Raw genomic sequence first — 18,274 nt, 5'->3', positions numbered from 1 at the left:
GGTTGCTGTGTGTGTAATGGATTGTAGGGAGTCGAGGATGGAAGCAGAGCTGACTGGTCGCTGTGTGTGTAATAGATTGTAGGCAGTCGAGGATGGAAGCAGATGGAAGCAGAGAAGAGACTGCTTCCTAGCCTTTTGCAGCAGTCTGGAAAAGACATGCTGGTGATAGTGGTAGAGCGGTGAGAAGTTGCTTTTAGGTTGTATGTTGAACTTTGATGAGCAAAGAGATAAAGAGGGTGGGAAAAAGATGGAATTCCCAGAGTTTCAAATGTCAAAATAGTTCCATCACTCTAATATCATTTAAATAACCAGTTTTTCTTCTAGCTCAGAAATGTATGAGAATTTCACTGGAACGTTTGTCTTAACTGTGTTTTGCAAAAGGATAGTTGAAGGATGAAAAAGCTTGAACTTTGTTTTTATTTGCTTTTTGGAAAAGTGTTAAACCATTAAAATAAGTTTTATATTGCATTATGGATTGGCTTTAAAATAATGCATGGGTGATTAACCACATGTGTTTTCCCTTAGATTAATGTTCTTCAATCAAAAAGGAGATCAGAAATCCTAAAATCAGTAAGATATTAATTGAAATGATGTTTTCAATATTTTAATATGAAACTAAATGTACATATTTGATGTTGAAAGAACATCTGCTATATACATGATAAGGTTTATGATTGCTCTTCTTTTTGGTCTTCATCTGTGTTTCTTATGTGGCACTGGACTTTTTTGTCTCCTTAGTGTTAGAGTTGTTTGTGTGTCTCATCTGTTGATACACTGTGAGGTCCATAAAAGTACACTCTCTACTGTTAAACGTTTTTGTTTTCTTTTATCCTAATATGTTGCTTTACATGCACTAGATGCCCAGTACCATTTGGTGAATAACTAAAAATGTTTGGTGTAAAAACCTGTGAGAATATTTCAGAATTCGTTTCAAAAGTTATGAACATAAAAAACTGTTACACTTAGGTTTTGAATTTTTTCTCACTTGTTTTGCTTTAAATTTTTTTTGCCCAACCTCTTTCAACATATTTACGTTTTTCTCTGTAATTTTTGGCATTATTTGGACTTTAAAAGTATTTGAGATTGAGGATTTATATGAATAGTATCATTTGGAGAATTTTTCCCTTAGAGTTGATGGTGGATCAGTCTTTTGGTTTGTTCTTTGGTATGCAGTTACAGAACCAGGGGGATGAAATTGGGGGATCACATTTTTCCCTGAGCCTCTTCATCCCATGACAATGATTTTTTTAAGACCCTTTTTTTGGTCTTAAAAGCTAACGAAGGCTGTCTGTAGTGGCTCATGCCTGTAATCCCAGCACTTTGGTAGGCTGAGGCAGATGGATCACCTGAGGTCAGGAGTTCAAGACCAGCCTGGCCAACATGGTGAAAACCCATCTCTACTAAAAATACAAAAAAATTAGCTGGGTGTGGTGGCAGGTGCGTGTAATCCCAGCTACTTCGTGTGGCTGAGGGGAATTGCTTGAACCCAGGAGGTGGAGTTTGTAGTGAGCCGAAATCGTGCCATTGCAGTCCAGCCTAGGTGACAAGAGCAAACTCTGTCTCAAAAAAAAGCTGACGAAGAAGTGTGCAGGGCACGATATGGTATGGCATATCATATCTTTATATTTTGGTAACTTTAGTAATAATCTCTCAACTCTGAATTACTTACTGACTTTTCCCCCAAAAGGCTATGTTTAAGTAGCCTTAGATCCTTGTCCCCACCTAGCTTTTTTTCTAAATTGTATGTATATATTTGTGTTATAAATTATCAGGTAAACACATTGTACTTCCTCTTTTTTAAAAGATAATGTTTATACCCCACTTGTTTTCGAGATTGACAGTAATGTGTATTAATTGTAGAAAATTAGAATGTGTATGAAGAAAAATAAAAACAACTTACTAGTTCTGCTACCAAGGGGAAGCCTCTGTTAGTATCTTGGCATACATCTTCGTCTTTTTACTCTCTGTGTCCATCCTTGTGTGTGCGTGTGTGTGTGTACATGAACTTGAATATATGCCTTTTAAAATCACATTTAATGTTTTAATGGGAATCATTCCTACATACTATTTTATAACTTTCTCTTTTCACTAATACACTGCAAAGTTATATGTCATTAAATATCCTTTATTTAATGATGGCTTTTGTGGCCAGGTAGAATTCTACCACCTGAATATCCTAGGGTTTGGCACATGTTTTTTGTAAAAGTCCAGGTAGTAAATATGGTAGGTTTTACAGGCCTCATGGTCTCTGTTGGAATTATTCAACTGTGCTATTATAACGAGAAAGACAATATGTAAATAAATGGCCATTGCTGTGTTCCAATAAAACTTTATAAATAAACACAAATTTGAATTTCATGTAATTTTCACATATCATAAATTTCATTTATTTTCATTGTCTTAAATCATTTAAAGATGTAAAAACCATTCGTAGCTCATGGACTGTCAAAAAAGGTGGTGAGGCCTAATAAAGTTTGCAGGTCATAGTTTACTGACCTTGAAGGAATATACCATAAATTAATTTCACCTCTTAATGGATATTCAAATAATTTCCTTGTTTTTGACATTAAAACATAGCTTTGTCCTCATCATTCTAATGAATAATCCTATTATTTTCTTAGGATAGATTTATAAAGAAGATATTATATAGTCAAAGGATTAAGACTTTAGAAAAATACTGTCAAATTTCAAGAGTTATACAATATTTCCTCTAATATTGTGTGAAAATGGGTTTTTCTCCACATTTTACCAACACTGAGCATTCCAGTTTTTTCCCCCATGCTGCCCCTAGTTTGTTGGATAGAAAGCATGATCTCATTATTCAGTTTTGCATTTTGTTAATTCAAATGAGTTTGAACGTTTTTCTGTATCTTTTGGCCAGTTAGATACCTCATATGTCGTTTGTCTTTTTTTCTGTTGGAGTGTTCATCTTTTTCATGTTGATTTGCAACATCTCTTACATCTTAAGACTGTTAATTCTTTGTTATGTGTTTTTCCCTAGTTTATCATTTGTCTTTTAATATGCTCGTTTTGCATTTTGAGGTACAGGCATATTTTATATTTTTATGTAGTCCTAGCTATTAATCCCATCCCTCTTTTTAAATTGTTAATTAATTTTTAAAAATAATTTATCAGTTTTTATTCACAAATTTGTGCAATGATCACTATTATCTAATTCCAGAATAATTTTCCTCTTCTGAGTTTTATCCTTTTGCCTCTGTGTTTTAATGGTTTTTTTTTTTTAAGTAGTTTTTTTTGGAGGATTTTTGAGTATTAAGGACTTTATGACCTATTTTAGACTTCAGAAAATTGAACAGATGCCACTTGTTAAAAATAACATGGATGTTTAGAATATTTTTTCAGTATTCATTTAATTATATAATTCCTTCCATGTAAAAACTTAATTAAAATGAGGGTGATTTTTCGCTTTAAAATAGGTAAAATATGGGAAAACTTGGACAAATCTCTGCTCATTAATGTCAGCTTTTTAGGTTTGTGGAATGAATGTAAAGAAACTTCCATATTGGCAAATTCAGTTGACTCATTTTATTTTGGTATCTTGAGAGAAAAACCAGCGTTCTCCTACTTTAGGTTGTGCTTGGTGCTCTAGTAGATTGTAAAGTGTTTGTGTTTTGTTTTGAGCACTTTATATTTCTCTTATCTTTTTGCTTTTTTTGCAGTTTAAGGTTTGTCAGTGAGCTTGGTTGAAGGAGCACATAAATACTTTATAATGGACCTAGGAAAATAGTAGAGTTATTGAAAATTGGATTATTTGAATCTGCTGTATACATTTGGATCACCTGGATATAGTCTAAACAACTAAAATTTTGAGCATTTGAAAAATTTTAAACCACTGGGGAATTTCTTTTAAATAAAATTTATTTTCATTGTATTTGAAAATATTTTTGAAATACTCTTTTAAAACAGATGACTCAGTTTAATTTTCAAATAGGTTTGATGAACTGGGCACGGTGGCTCACGCCTGTAATCCCAGCACTTTTGGAGGTGGAAGTGGGAGGATTGCTGGAACCCAGGAGTTCGAGATCAGCCTGGGTAACATGGCAAGACTTTGTCTCTACAAAAATTAGCTGAGCATAGTGGCACATGCCTGTGGTCCCAGCTACTCAGGAGGCTGAGGTGGGGGATCACCTGAGTCTGGGAGGTACAGGTTGCAGTGAACTGTGTTCGTGCCACTGCATGCCAGGCCTGGGTGACAGAGCAAGACCCTGTCTTTTATATATATATAAAATATTTCAGAATGTCTGTCTAGGAGTAGATTTTAAAACGGTCATCTTTTTTTCCCCCCCTTCAGATGTTGTCATTTATGTATGCCCATTTGGCCTTCTTTCATCAAGGATATGATCTGTTTAGTGAACTTGGACCCTACATGAAGGATCTTGGTGCACAGGTAATGTTGCGGTGTATTTCTTGATTCTGTTTTATACACTGGTATTTGTATTTTTAAAGAAATTTAGCATATTGGAGGTGTGTTAGTCTCTTCTCACACTGCTATAAAGAGCTGCCTCAAACTGGGTAATCTAGAAAGGAAAGAGGTTTAATTGACTCGCAGTTCTGCATGGCTGGGAAGCCTCAGGAAACTTACAATCATGGCAGAAGGCAAAGGGAAACCAAGGCATCTTCTTCACAAGGCAGCGGAGGGGAGAATGAATGCAAGAGAAACTACCAAACACTTAGAAAACCATCAGATCTCGTGAGAACTCACTATCACGAGAAACAGCATGGGGGAAACCCCCCGCATAATTCAGTTCCCTCCACCTGATCTCTCTCTTGACACATGAGAATTATGGGGATTATAATTCGAGATGAGATTTTGGGTGGGGACACAGCCAAACTATATCAAGGAGGACTTGATGTTTTATTTATTTAATGAAGAATGAAGTTGGATGCTATAGCAGATTTATATATGGGTTATAATACCCAAATGTTTGCATTTTGGGTATACCCAAAAAATGAAATCAAAGGTAAAAAGAACCTTATGTTATGGTTTGTATATGAAGGTATTGAAAAGGAGAATTTAAAAACAAAGTCTGGCCGGGCGCAGTGACTCACACCTGTAATCCCAGCACTTTGGGAGGCCGAGGCAGGCGAATCACAAGGTCAGGAAATCGAGACCATCCTGGCTAACACGTTGAAATCCCGTCTCTACTAAAAATAAAAAAAAACTTAGCCAGCCTTGGTGGTGGGCACCTGTAGTCCCAGCTACTCAGGAGGCTAAGGCAGGAGAATGGCGTGAACCTGGGAGGCAGAGGTTGCAGTGAGCCAAGATCATGCCAGTGCACTCCAGCCTGGGCGACAGAGCAAGACTCCGTCTCAAAAGAAATAAACTAAAATAAAATAAAAAATATAAAAGCAAAGTGTGTGTTTTGCAGTCTACGTAACTGGACTTATTTTTAAATTTCGTACATTTGGATAATGGAGTTATTGTTCCAATTTGCTTTTCAGTTGAGTTAGAGCTCTTTTTTATTTTCTTTACTTGTGTCTTGTTATTTGAATAAAAAAATTTTAGAATCTTAAAATCGTAGAGCTCTTAGGAACTTTTTCATTTCATACAGTCACATGTGGCTATCTATGGCTATGTGTAATAGCTATATACATATACATACAAATTTTATATGTATAAAAATGTCATTATGTTCAAACTATTTTTTCATATCTGATCATAACATTATATTAGATCTGTTTGGGGGACTTTGTTTTTTGTTGACGAGCATTCTTTATTTAACACTGTCGATTTTTAGGTGATTTTCTTTCTCAAGATGTTTCAGTTTAGTTTCCAAAAGGAGGGGACTGATGATGAAAAATAGAGTTTAGGCCAGGCACAGTGGCTTATGCCTGTAATCCCAGCACTTTGGGAGGCTGAGGCGTGCAGATTACATGAGGCTGGGGGTTTGAGACCAGCCTGGCCAACGTGGTGAAACCCCGTCTCTACTAAAAATAAAAAAATTAGCTGGGTGTGGTGGCATATGCCTGTAATCCCGGCTACTCGGGAGGCTGAGGTATGAGGTGGAGTTCTCAGTGAGCCAAGATTGGGTCATTGTACTTCAGTCTGGGTGACAGAGGGAAACTCTGTTTCAAAAAAAAAAGGAAAAGAAAACCTGAGTTTAAGGAAAAAGGTAAGAGTGGAATGGGAATTGCATTTACTGACCAGAGTATATGTGAGTTCTGGTGTGTGTGTGTGTGTGTTGAGACAGGGGAAGAACATGTAGGGCATATGCCATGGATTACATGTATTCTGTTTTCTGCCTCTACAGAACTTAGTCTCTTGGGAGAAGCCAACAAGTCACCACACTCTTAATCTCTGTGCTAAATACTTTGTGTGTGTGTAACAGTTGGGATGAGGTTTGTTTGCAAATAATAGAAAACTGAGAATATTAGTAGTTTAAAAAAGAGAGTTTTATTTCTCTTATGTAAAGTCAAAGACATGGTATGATGGCAACTTGGTTAGTAGGAGTGCAGGCTTATGTTTTTTTATTTTACCTCATAGTTCAAAGTGGCTAATCAAGCTTTAGCTATCATACCCAAATTCCAGCTAATAGGAAGAAGGAAAGGAGAATGAAAGATACATTTTCTCTTCTTAAGCACATTTCCTAGAAATTGTACATATCACTTCTACATACATCCCAATGCCAAGTCCTTAGTCACAGGGTCACAATAGCTGCAAGGGAAATTAACCTTAATGCCAGGTAGCCATGTGACCTGCTAGAATTTAGGGGTTCCATTGTTCAGGAAGAAGGAGAAAACAGATACTGAGGGACAGCTGGCCTTTTCCACCATATAGGGAAGGGTCAAAGTGTCGCAGGAACATATAGACATGACATGTAAGCTGGACTTGTGGGGAAGGAGAGACCTTCCTAGGTTTTAGACATTCCTCACATACTATCAAATATTAGATTGCGCTCTCGTCTTATATTCAGTATAATTTATAAAAGCAGTGTGAGTTGAATTGCAGTTGGCTAGCTGAAAAAATTATGTATTTTTAAAACATTTAATCATTTTAGTTTTATAGGTCCCCCACCCCAGATCTCAAATAAGTCTGCAGGTCCTTGAAAAACATCTAAGCCCCAGAGCCTGTAGTGCCTAGTCGATAAGATGTCCGGGTCGGAGGTGGCCAATTGCGATATTCTTCTCATAATCAGTAGATAATGGCATCTGAAACTAAGGTCATAGCAGTAGAGATAGAAATGGTTAGATTTGAGGGTTAATATACAGCCCATTTGAGGGTGGAAGGGTGTGATGAGTTCACGCTTAAATATATTGATTTGTGAGGATAAGACCTGTAAGTGGATATTTGTGGAGCTCAAAAGAGGGAGATAGACTAAATCAGTAGCATATAGTTGCTGATTGCAACCACAGGAGTGGGTGAGTTGATGGGGGTGAGTTAGATGTCTCTGAATCAGAGAGCTGTTTTTTAAAAATCTAGTTGCCTAGACACCATACATAAAGATTTTTATTTTGTAAGTTAAGGTTGAGGTCCACTGGTATTGCAGAATTCATATGTAAAGTATATGCGTGCATATTTGTAAATATTTTGAATTTGGGGGCTCCCTTTTGCTGCATTTCAGTCTGAATGAAAGAATAATATTTATATGCCACTCAGAGCCATAAAAACCATAGGATGGTTAGTCCCACTCATTCTGCATAAGAAATTTGTGTGAGAATATATTTTTCTAGTGCACCATGTATAGCATTACCCACTAAATCAATGCTACATGTCACTAAGGTGTGTGTGTATTAGAGCCTAGAGTAGGATGGTTGCCAGCTGTATCACGTACTTTATAATAGTGATAGATCTGTTTTATTGTGGGTATTTTTTTGGTTAATCTTTTTTGCTATTCGGTAATATTATCTGACTAGAATTATTCTTCTGTAGAAAAAAATCATTTGTGATAAAGGATCAAATAGCTTTTTTGAAAGAGACTTTAAAAATTTAGTTTTTAAAAGATACAACTTAAAATGTTTAGACATTTAACGCTTATCTTTCTCCATATTCCTGCTGATCTGATATGTATGTTTTAATTTTTTCATTTATCGAACATGTGTTAAACATTTATGGGTGATGGAGGTTCAGAGTTGGAAAGCATCATCGTAGTCTAGACAATGAAACCCTCATAATTAATAATGTGTAACCCAATTATTGTTAGTTTAGCAATATGATTTCAAGAAGCCAGTGCATTTCTTCTGACATATTACCAGAAATCAAATACTTCCCTTATGATGGATATCCTTTCTAATGCAAAGGAACAAGAAATAAATGGGGTTTTTATATATGTGTATTTTTTTGGGGGGTGGGGTGGGGGATGGAGCCTTGCACTGTCGCCCTGGCTAGTGTGCAGTGGTGCGATCTCAGCCCACTGCAACCTCTGCCTCCTGGGTTCAAGCAATTCTCCTGCCTCAGCCTCCTGAGTAGGTAGGATTATGGGCACCTGCCACCACGCCCAGCGAATTTTTTGTAGTTTTAGGAGAGACAGAGTTTCACTATGTTGGCCAGGCTGTTCTTGAACTCCTGACCTCCTGATCCGCCCACCTTGGCCTCCCAAAGTGCTGGAATTACAGGCGTGAGCCACTGCGCCCGGCCGGGTTTTATAGTTTTATTAAGTTTTTTGAGCTTTTAAAAATGAGCCTTAATAATTGCTGATTTCCTACCTTGGTCTTATGAATGATTACTATTATTTTATTATTTTTAGCTTTCTCTTTTATCTGGTGAATTATTTTTTCTTCTTTTTAGATTTGATTATGACGTTAGGGAGCCAACCTGAAAACATGAAGAAACATCTTGAATGATTGGAAGTAGCTGTTAGAGTGAATTTGTGAGAGCTGGTTTAGCTGGTTAGTACTAGTTTAGCTGCACTACTTTTTGCTATTTGGGAAAGAAGTCACTAGTGTCTTCTTCGTATCTTTGGTTTTAACTACCAGAATTTGCTTAGTAGGTCCGCAGGCAGCTTAAGCTAGAGTCATTTTCCTTATTTAAGGATTGAAAGTGTGTCACTAGGGTACCTGTGGCAAGGCCTCCAATCATGTATGTATGGCACCATGACTATTCTTGGAAATCTTTTTTTCTAATGGAGATATGGATCTTCTCAAAGAGAACTTGATAGCAGAAAAAAATATGAACTTCTACTTCAAAGTTTAGCCAAAACCTTTTTAAATAAGCTTGAATTGAGTGATTTTTTATTTATCTGTGAAATGATTTGGAATATGGTTTGAAAAAATAATCCATACTTTTTTTAAGTCTGCAGTTTTCTCTTTTTTCCTTTTTACAGTTGGATCGACTGGTTGTGGATGCAGCAAAGGAGAAAAGAGAAATGGAGCAAAAACATTCCACCATTCAACAAAAGGTACCTCAGGGGAAATTAAAAATTAATTCCGTTTTATACAGTCGCTTGGTTGTTGGTTTATGCAAGGTGTCATTGTATTGGAACACATCTTTTGAGTTGTTCTAATAATTAAATTGTGCAGATAAATTCCTCTTCTGTTTTTGAAGAGCGAAATGTTCTTCAGATTTTAAGGGATGTATTTTGTTATTTTTTCAGATCTTTGAAAGCTATGCTCCTTGAATCAGTTTGTAAAAATTTAAATCTCTTAGAGCCTTAACTAAGCTAAAAGTGGCCTTTAGTTAGAATTTAAAACACTATTCATAATTACATTTAGGATACCACCAACTCCCTGTAAAAGAGTGTGTCTATGTGTGTGTTGCGGGGCAGGGGGTGTGGATGCATCTTAGTGTCAACATGCGTGTTTGGCCGTATAGACTTTCCAACTGCAGTCACTGCAAGGCAGCCTTTCCTCTCTGTGACGAGATGCTAAAGCTTCACTTGCATTGCCTGTTAAATTGCCTAAACCTAGCAGAACTGACTTTGAAAATAATGTTTTTAAAAATGAAAATTCAAATATTAAACCAGTTTTTATTTCTTCATGCTAAAAGAGTTGAGTGTGACATGCCTGCGACTCAACTTTCTTATATCATCAGTGGTACTTTTTCTGTAGTTATCTGAAAATAAAGGGAGAGTGTTGAAGTTGAATATAGAAATATAAGTACGTACAGGATGCCTTCTAGCATTGCTTTAAGAAATCTGTTTTCTTGGTATTGAGCAGTAAAATCAACTTTTTAATGGTTTCTTTAGAGTTTAAAATACCAGTAAACTAGATCTGATATAGAAGATGTCAGTGGAAAAAGAAAACAAAATCAGTAGTAAAAGTAAGAAAAATTTAATTGATGATGGAGTATTAATGCTCAAAGAAAAATGATTTAAAAAGTAAAGATTTCTACAAGACCACCTTTAAGTTAGTTACTTTCTAGTTAGTGTCAGGTGAGACAAACTCCACGTTTTATTTTGTTTCGTTTAAAGTTCGATTAACTTTTGTTTGGGTAACTTTTTATTTTAAGTTGACAAATAAAAATTTTACGTAATTAAAGTGTACAGTCTGATGTTTTGATGGGTAACGAATTTTAATGACATGATCATGAAAAGATTGCTAGAAATTGGGACCAATTGTTTTTAATTAAAATGAGATATCATGGTATTTGTAGGAATATTTGAATATTTCGTTGAATTATTTAATAAACAGTACACATCTTTTAATATCTTTTCCTATTGTGAACACAGTTCAGTGTTGTACTGAAGGTTCAAAATGGTAAATTATTAACTCTAAGAATAACTTACTTGATTTTAAATAATATTCAACTGTTTTCCTTTAAAGAAAATAGTGCTGCTTTTTGCTCATTATGAATGCTCACCTCTTTTCTGCTCTTAAATGCTGACACAAGGCTGCATTACAGGTAAAAAAAAAAATCCACTAAAAACTAAGGGAAAGTATGTCTCATGGAGTTATTTAGATTTTTCGAAAATTTAAATTGATCAGTTGGAGAAACAGTGATGCTTTGAACATTCATGTGTGGATACATGCATGCATTTTGCGTTTCTGATATATTTATACCTAGGAGTAAAACTGCTGAGTTAGAAGGTGTATTAGCTTTAGTAGATCATTTAGCATAAGCAGATAATGCTACATTGTTTTTCAAAATATTACACTATCTTAGCAGACAGCACTGTATGAGAGTTCCTATTTGCCACCTCATTATATTATGAGACTTTTAGATTTTGGCCGATTTGGTCAGTAGATACTGACATCTTCTCGTAGTTTTCACTTCTTTAGTGACTAATGAGCTTAAGCACCTTCTCTTATATCTGTTGGTCTTTTGCATATCTTACTTGTAAAACGTCTGTTAATCTTTCTCTCATTTTTCCACCAGGCTGCCTAACTGTTTGATCAAATTAATAATACATTTGAGGCATATGTGTTTTTAATTTTCATATAGCTAATTTTTATCAGTCTTAAGGTTGATGCTTTTGTGTCTTGTTCAATAAATCCTTTCCATTTCAATATCATGAAGAGATATATCTTGTATTACAGATTTACTTTTTAGATTTTTTTTTTTTTTTGATCCTGTCGCCCAGGCTGGAGTTCAGTGGCGCGATCTCCGCTCACTGCAATCTTCTCCTCCTGGGTTTAAGTGATTCTTCTGCCTCAGCCTCCCAAGTAGCTGGGATTATAGCTGCGTGTCACCATACCCAGCTAATTTTTGTATTTTTAGTAGAGATGGGATTTCGCCTTTTTGGTCAGGATGGTCTTGATCTCCTGACCTCAGGTGATCCATCTACCTCAGCCTCCCAAAGTGCTGGGATTACAGGTGTGAGCCACCGTGCTCATTTTTAGATCTTTAATTGGGTTTTTGTGTGTGGTGTGAGGTAGAGATCGTTTCCTTTAATTCTCCCACTGGTAGTCAGTTGATCCAGATGAGTTATTAGAAAGTTTGCTCTTTCCCAAATGCTCTGTGGTATATCCTGTGTTACATATCACATACGTGAGGTCCATTTCAGTTTCTCTATTCTGTTTCACTGACTGTCGATACTATGCTGTCTTAATTATTTTTGGCTTTAGAGTGATTTCTTTAGTGACTAATGGGCATCTTATATTTATTGGTCATTTGGATATCCTATTTGTGAACTATTAGTCTTTTTTTTTTTTTTTGAGACGGAGTCTCACTCAGTCGCCCAGGCTGGAGTGCAGTGGCCGGATCTCAGCTCACTACAAGCTCCGCCTCCTGGGTTTACGCCATTCTCCTGCCTCAGCCTCCCGAGTAGCTGGGACTACAGGCGCCCGCCATCTCGCCTGGCTAGTTTTTTGTATTTTTTAGTAGAGATAGGGTTTCACCGTGTTAGCCAGGATGGTCTCGATCTCCTGACCTTGTGATCCGCCCGTCTCGGCCTCCCAAAGTGCTGGGATTACAGGCTGGAGCCACCGCGCCCAGCCAACTATTAGTCTTTATCTCATTTTCCCACCAGGTTGCTTAATTGTTGATCAAATGCTTTTAAAATTTTTTTAATTTCATTTTTATTTTTCATTTTTAGTTTTTGGTAGTACATAGCAGGTGGTATTATTTATGGGGTCCATGAAATATTTTGATACAGGCATGCAATGCATAATAATCACATTATGGAAAACAGGATATCCATCCCCTCAAGCATATTATCCTTTGTGTTACAAACAATCCTATTATGTTCTTTTAATTATTTTTAAATGTACAATTATTTTGACTGTAGTCAGCCTGTTGTGCTATCAAATACTAGGTCTCATTCATTCTGTTTTTTTTTGTATCCATTAACCATTCCCACTCGCCCACACCCCCAGTGCCCACTACACCTCCCAGCCTCTGGTAACCATCCTTCTACTCTCCAGCTCCCCATGTCCAGTTGTTTTATTTTTTAGATCCCACAAATAAGTGAGAACATGAATGTTTGTCATTCTGTTCCTGGCAAGCAAATTCTTGATATGTAATAGCAAATCTTCCTACCTTTCCTCCTTCAAGCTTCTATGAATCAAAATTGATATGTTTATTTTATTATATCTTTGATTCTATGCACTTGGTATGTTCTCCATTTATTTACGTTTTCTTTAATGACTTTCATAAAGTTTTATGATTTTTCTTGTACATCTTTTGTTAGATTTATTCCTAGACATTTGTATTCTAAATGTTATCTTTAAATTTATTTATTTTACCACTGTTCCATCTGTGATAAAATTGATTTTTCTGTATTGATTTTGTAACCAGTAATCTCTTTTAATATTGATTTATCTCTCAATTATTTTGGATGCTGCATGTAGAAAGTCTTATCTACCAATAATGATAGTTTTTTCCTTTCTTTCTAATCTTGTACTTTTTTGTGTTGTTTTGCTGGCTGTGAGTTTCATCGTGATCTTGAGTGAAAGTGGTAGTAGTGACTTTTCTTGTCTTGTTTGCTATTTCAAAGGTGAGTTTCTATTAGATTCCCCTTTGACCAACCTTGGTTTTACATTGTGTTTCCTGGACCTCACACCAAAACTCAAGTTCTCCTGATAGGCAAATGTCCTTGCTCTCCTTACCTCTTTGAATTCCATTTCTCACTCAGTCTCTTGCCTTTGAGTATTCCTTCCTGATTTGTCAGGTCATCAATGTATTTAAGGAGATTCTAACACTATGTCTTTCGTCCAACATGTTTCATTGCTAAAATTATGAAATGTCACATTTTAAGTACTACAAAATGTTAGTTGATATTAATAGTAATTAAAGCGAAGAGAGTTTATCTCAAGAAATATAGTTAAAAATTAGAGAAACACTTGTAATGCACTGCACTTTCAAGGAAGTCTTTTAAGTTGACCAAGGTTATGAAAAACTGCAGATGTTACAAACGAAACCTTTGGAATGTTAGCAAAGTCAATTATATTTATTGCTTACTTAATTCTGTCCGTATAATTAAATAAATTATAGTCTCAAATAAATTTTAAATGAGGGAATAAAGTTTCCCTGATTTTTTTTTCCCCAAAGAAAAAGTAGGAAGAAATGTAGCAAGTCGGCCGGGCGCGGTGGCTCAAGCCTGTAATCCCAGCACTTTGGGAGGCCGAGACGGGCGGATCACAAGGAGATCAAGACCATCCTGGCTAACACGGTGAAACCCCGTCTCTACTAAAAAAATACGAAAAACTAGCCGGGCGAGGTGGCGGGCGCCTGTAGTCCCAGGTACTCGGGAGGCTGAGGCAGGAGAATGGCGTGAACCCGGGAGGCGGAGCTTGCAGTGAGCCGATATCCGGCCACTGCCCTCCAGCCTGGGCCACAGAGTCAGACTCCGTCTCAAAAAAAAAAAAAGAAATGTAGCAAGTCGTTTACAGATTCTGCTTCATTTGATTACTTTGGATTATCACGTCTTTTCGTGGTCAGAGTTTCAAAGGTGTCAGGAGAGGTTATTATTATTTTTTTTTTCTCTTTTAAAGTTCTGAATTTAGTCTGTTTCCTATTCCTGACTTAGTACTCTCTGAAATTTGGAGGGCCCTTACATGGTTGTCACTCTGCCTCCCCTCCAGTGCAGGGCCCCAGCATCTCAGTAGATGCTGCCAAAATGTTTCCCAAGACAGGAAGTTTACTACTCCTTAGTAGGGCAGAATTCTAATTTTAATGATTGGTCCAGGAGGAATTTTAAAAGTTACGGGACGGGCTTTAGGGTTTTAAATTTGCTGAAGAGAGCAGTCTTAGAGTTTTGCTCAAAATGCTTTGGAAGTTTGTTAGGCAATATTTTAAATATTGAATTTCTGATTTCCAAACTTCATGAATGTTTGGAAGAAAATTGGAAGTTTAAATTACATTCAGGTGAAGATTTAGATCATTAGGACCCTTGAAGAAGACTATGAGTGATTTCATAGTACTCATAAAAAAGGGAGTTCAACTTGCCCACTTCAAACTGTAGACTAAGATCCATTTCCTTTGAAAACTAAATTTTATTTTAGGAAAAAATGCCATAGACACTGTCAGATTCAAGAACTACCATGCCCAGGCACAATGGCTCATGCCTGTAAATCCCTGAACTTTGGGAGGCCGAGGCACGTGAATCACTTGAGGGTCAGGAGTTTGAGCCCAGCGTGGCTAACATGGTGAAACCCCGTCCCTACTAAAAATACAAAAATTAGCCGGGTGTGGTGGCACACGTCTGTAGTCCCAGCTACTCAGGAGGCTGAGGCAGGAGTATCACTTGAACCAGGAGGCAGATGTTGCAGTGAGCTGAGATTGCGCCACTGCATTCCAGCCTGGGCAACAGAGTGAGATTTTGTCTCAAAAAAACCCAAAAAAACAAATACAAAAAACTATCATGGTAGTAATATATTGAGAAAACAGTGGTAACTTTAAATAATCCCAATTAAATATAACCATATACTTTAAAAAAATTGTTAACACATATCACCATAAAATATTGTGATGGACTGGGTGCAGTGGCCCACGCTTGTAATCCCAGCACTTTGGGAGGCTGAGGCAGACAGATCGCCTGAGGTCAGGAATTCAAGACCAGCCTGGCCAACATGGTGAAACCCTGTCTCTGCAAAAATACAAAAATTAGCTGGGCGTGGTGGCATATGTCCGTAATTCCAGCTACATGGGAGACTGAGACGGGCGAATCACCTGAACCCAGCAGCAGAGGTTGCAGTGAGCCGAGATCACTTCATTGCACTCCACACTGGGCAGCAGAGTGAGACTCTGTCTCAAAAAAGAAAAAAAAAAAAAAAAAAGTTGTGATAATTTTAAACGTAATAGCCTGTGTAGTATTTAGTTGTTTCTCTTGTTTATTTGTATACATATTATTTTGTGCTTTTAATCACAATGTAGATACAGTTTATATTGATTTATTTTCTGTTTTGCATTATATTCTATATAATTATCTGTCCTTAGGTCATCACAATAAGTATTGCATAAAGTAATCCACTAAAGTCAAATACTTTAGTGTATTGAAACATTTATTCATTATTGATCATTTAAGTCTCCCTTCATTTTTCTTATTAATATTGTTGTTGTAACTGTCTTAATATAAACCTTTTCTTCCTTTTGAACTCTTTCCTTAGGATCCATTTCTTGTCTAGGAAACTTAGTCAAGTCATATGAACTTCTTTATATGTTGTTTTGTCTAGGATTTCTCCAGTGATGATTCTAAGTTAGAATATAACGTAGATGCTGCAAATGGCATAGTTATGGAAGGATATCTGTTCAAACGAGCCAGCAATGCCTTCAAAACTTGGAACAGGTAATATATTTCAAATACTAGTCTTGATCTGTACATAGTTTTGATTTTCCGACTTTCTCTGTGATTTGACAGCTCTCTCCTTCGTAATTCTTTAACTTCTGTAAATTCCATAGAAACTTTCCTGAACCCAGGCTATTGAAGATAGATGCCCTTTAGAAGCAGGTGAAGAATAACATCATTAATTCTAAATTCTAAAAGTAAGCAAAGATTAAATAAAGAAGCAAGGAAAATTTTTATAATGCTTGGTCTATAGTGGCTGGCTAGCTCATTATAGTAAATAAATTTTGAATATGGTCTACCTCCTGTATTTGTCATAAAATAGATTTGAGTACAAATTATGAATATGATAGATGAATAGGACAAGTGAGCTTTCTTTTTTGGTTTCTCCTCTATATGATGTTTATGTACATTTTGACTTAGTGTTTGCTTATTGTATTAGTCCATTTTCTCACTGTTATAAAGATACTACATGAGACTTGGTAGTTTATAAAGAAAAGAGTTTTAATTGATGCACAATTCTCCGTGGCTGGGGAACGGTCATGGCAGAAGGTGAAGGGGAAGCAGGCACCTTCTTCGCAAGGCGGCAGAGAGAGAGTGCTCAGGGGAAATTGCCACTTTTAAATGGTTATATCTTGTGAGAACTCCCTCACTATCATGAGAACAACATGGGGGAAACCACTCCCATGATCCAATCACCTCCCACCAGGTCCCTCTTTCAACATGTGGGGATTACAATTTAAGATGAGATTTGGGTGGGGATACAGAGCCAGACCATATTTCACCCCTGACCTTTCTCAAATCTCATGTCCTTTTCACGTGTCAAAATCAATCATGACTTCCCAGCAGTTCCCCAGAGTCTTATCTCATTCCAGCATTAACTCAGAAGTCCAAGTCCACGGTCTCATCTGAGACAAGGCAAGTCCCTTCCGTCTATGAGCCTGTAAAATAAAAAACCAGTTAGTTACTTCCAAGATACAGTGGAGGTACAGGCATTGGGTAAATGTTCCCATTCCAAATGGGAAAATATGACCAAAACAAAGGGGTCACAGGCCCCACACAAGTTCGAAATGCAGCCAGGCAGTCATTAAATCTTAAAGCTCTAAAATCGCCTTTGACTCCATGTCTCACATTCCAGGGCAGGCTATGCAGGGGGTGGGTTCCTATGGCCTTAGGCAACTCCATCTCTGTGGCTCTGCGGGTATAGCTCCTGTGTTGCTTTCATGGGCTCGCGTTGAGTGCCTGCAGTGTTTCCAGGTGCATGGTGCAAGCTCTTGGTGGATCTACCTTTCAGGGGTCTGGAGGATGGTGGCCCTCTTCTCAAAGCTCCACTAGGCAGTGCCCCAGTGGGGACTGTCTGTGGGGGATCCGACCTCACATTCCCTTCTGTACTGCCTTAGTGGGGGTTCTCCATGAGGGCTCTTCCCCTGCCACAGACTACTTCTGCCTGGACCTTCAAGCGTTTCTGTACATCCTCTGGATTCTGGTTGGAGGTTCCCAAACCTAAATTCTCATCTTCCATGTACTATAGGCCTAATACCACATGGAAGCCACCAGTGCTTGGGGCTTGCCCACTCTGAAGCAGTGGCCCGAGCTGTACCTTGGCCTCTTTTAGCCATGGCTGGAGTTGGAGTGGCTGGGACGCAGGGCACCAAGTCCCAAGGCTGCACAGAGCAGCAAGGTCCTGGGCCCTGGCCCACAACTGTTTTTCCCTCTCGGTCTCTGGATCTGTGATGGGAGGGGCTGCCTCAAAGATTTCTTACATGCCCTGGAGACATTTTTCCCATTGTCTTGGATGTAAACATTCAGCTCCTCATTACTTACGCAAATTTTTGCAGCTGGCTTGAATTTCTCCTCAGAAAATGGATTTTCTTTTATACCTCATGGTCAGGCTGCAAATTTTCCAAACTGTTATGCTCTGCTTCCCTTTTAAACTAAGTTCCAATTTCATATCTTCTCTTTGTGAAAGCATATAACGGTATGCTTTCAGGAAAAGCCAAGTCACCTCTTGAATGTTTTCCTGCTTAGAAATTTCTTCTGCCAGATATCCTAAATCATCTCTTTCAAGTTTAAGGACAGATCTGTAGGGCAGGGGCAAAAATGCTGCCAGTCTCTTTGCTAAAGTATAGTGAGAGTGACATTTGCTCCAGTTCCCA

At 37.4% G+C, this 18,274-nt stretch overlaps 1 protein-coding gene across 1 annotated transcript in view; it reads left to right on the top strand.

Annotated features, from left to right (window-relative positions):
- Positions 1-18,274, top strand: part of ACAP2 (ArfGAP with coiled-coil, ankyrin repeat and PH domains 2) — a 169,736-nt gene that overhangs the window by 107,154 nt on the left and 44,308 nt on the right. The window contains exons 7-10 of the mRNA XM_026455656.2: positions 526-570; positions 4,313-4,408; positions 9,282-9,356; positions 16,009-16,121. Coding sequence (XP_026311441.1) covers positions 526-570; positions 4,313-4,408; positions 9,282-9,356; positions 16,009-16,121 — 329 coding nt within the window. The remainder of the gene's footprint in view (positions 1-525; positions 571-4,312; positions 4,409-9,281; positions 9,357-16,008; positions 16,122-18,274) is intronic.

Source organism: Piliocolobus tephrosceles, chromosome 2 (assembly GCF_002776525.5).
Source record: "Piliocolobus tephrosceles isolate RC106 chromosome 2, ASM277652v3, whole genome shotgun sequence".
Taxonomy (NCBI): Eukaryota; Metazoa; Chordata; class Mammalia; order Primates; family Cercopithecidae; genus Piliocolobus; species Piliocolobus tephrosceles.
The sequence above is the reverse complement of the archived record's forward strand: the minus strand, read 5'-3'. Positions and strand labels throughout refer to the sequence as shown.